Here is a 1,799-nt window from a genome sequence, read left to right as displayed (position 1 = left end):
GGAATTCTTTGTACTATTCTTGTAACTCTTCTATAAGACTGAAACTTCCAATACAGAATGTTTCTAAAAGAAAAATTCTAAAAATTATTTTAACAAATTATAACCCATTAAAGGAAATAAACCGTGAGTTCATATTGATAATGAATAAATCAGAAGCTTAATGAAGAAGAGATATTTACACTGACTCTAAAAACTTCCCTGTAAAGCAGTAATTGTGAAGTTAAAAAAGAAACATTACAGAGGAGAAACCCAGCAGATACTGCCTTCACTGATCAACATTAACATTACCAAGAATGACAAATCGAAACCGTAGGTCACATCACAGGATGCAATGAGAAGAGTATAGGACTACTTCTGTGATGCTGTTGTTAAAACTATCTGATCTAAATGTTATCATAAGGAAACATCAAAAAATCCATATCTTAAATTGAAGGGCAGTTTACATACATTAGTAGAACTTCCTCTTCAAAAGATTCAAGGTCATGAAAGTCAAGGAAAGACTAAGGACCTGTTCCAGACTGAAGGAGAAGAATAGACACCATAGCTCAGTGTAAACTGTGGATCTGAACAGGGTCTTTATGCTCTAACAGATACTACAGAGAAGTGGTAAAAATTGAAAAGGATGAGAGGATAAAATTATGAAATGTATTAGGGTGAATTTTCTGATTGTGAAGGTGGTATGGGAGACAAATGGAATATACTAAAGGAATGAGGCATGGTGGCAGTGTCAACATTTTACTCTCAAATAATTCAGGGCAAAAAAGTTCTTTGTACTAAAACCTAGAACTTTTGTAATTTTAAAACTCTTTCTAAAAAATCAATCAATAGGTGGAAAAGTAGAAAAGCCTTAGGAAAAATTTATTTCCCCCACGAGGAAAGAGTTTTGAATCAGTGTTTAAAATTACATAAGTCCAATGGCACTATAACAATTTTAATACAGCCAATTATAAGCCATAGCAGCAGATAGCAAAATTATGTCTGTCTAAATCTTTAGGACCAAATACTGTAATAAAATTGGAATATGAAAAAAAATCTATCAACTAGCATCACTAAAGTATGAATGACAAGTTATTTGGATGTTGTTTAAACAGTTACTATTTGGGCAATTTGAGTATGTATAACTCAATAGTGCTGGCTTTCATTTAAAAATTGTGCTTAAAACTTACTTAGATGCCCCCAAATTACCCCAGTTTAAAATGCTATATAAATTCTCATCAAACATATGATAAAAAAAATTTTTCTTAATAAAAAGCTCACATCACATGTCTAATGGAAAACTAAATGTTATGTAAACAGCCCAGTAAATAGTATTTTATTATTTATGTTTCAGATCATGTAATTTTTCAGCAAAAACTCTTTATATTCTTCTTGCATTTTCAAAAGTAGATCTTGACATGAACTTGACTGACTGATCCTACAGGACAAGCTCTATAGGATTCAGCTTCAAATTTAGAAGCATCTGGAAAGAAAAAGAATTGTATTCTTTAAACTACAACTAAGTATAAGTGTTGAAAACAATAAAGACATCTATATCTGGGTACAATACACAACACAAGAATACTATGAAACATAATTATTAATTCAGTGGTTGCACACTGTATTAATTGGTATCATGGCTCAGTATTAGAGCTTCTGGTTTTCCCCATCCTTCATTCATTTATTCAACACCATGCACTAAGGTAGTATGACAAGCACTGGAGTTAGAAGATGAAGATGACACAGCCCACCCCTGAACAATCAACTATTGTAATAAAAGAGAAACATGCAAATTGACCATACCTTTGCTATGCCACAAGCCA

General features: G+C 32.1%; 1 protein-coding gene across 1 annotated transcript in view; it reads right to left on the bottom strand.

Annotated features, from left to right (window-relative positions):
• Positions 1 to 229: 229 nt before the first annotated feature.
• Positions 230 to 1,799, bottom strand: part of LOC106728251 (ankyrin repeat domain-containing protein 7-like) — a 19,543-nt gene continuing 17,973 nt past the window's right edge. Inside the window, exon 6 of the mRNA XM_014549947.1 lies at positions 230 to 1,459. Coding sequence (XP_014405433.1) covers positions 1,450 to 1,459 — 10 coding nt within the window. The 3' untranslated portion in view covers positions 230 to 1,449. The remainder of the gene's footprint in view (positions 1,460 to 1,799) is intronic.

This window comes from Myotis brandtii, unplaced genomic scaffold (genome assembly GCF_000412655.1).
Source record: "Myotis brandtii unplaced genomic scaffold, ASM41265v1 scaffold576, whole genome shotgun sequence".
In the NCBI taxonomy this organism is placed as follows: domain Eukaryota; kingdom Metazoa; phylum Chordata; class Mammalia; order Chiroptera; family Vespertilionidae; genus Myotis; species Myotis brandtii.
Note: the sequence above shows the minus strand (reverse complement) of the source record. Positions and strands in the feature narration are given on the sequence as shown.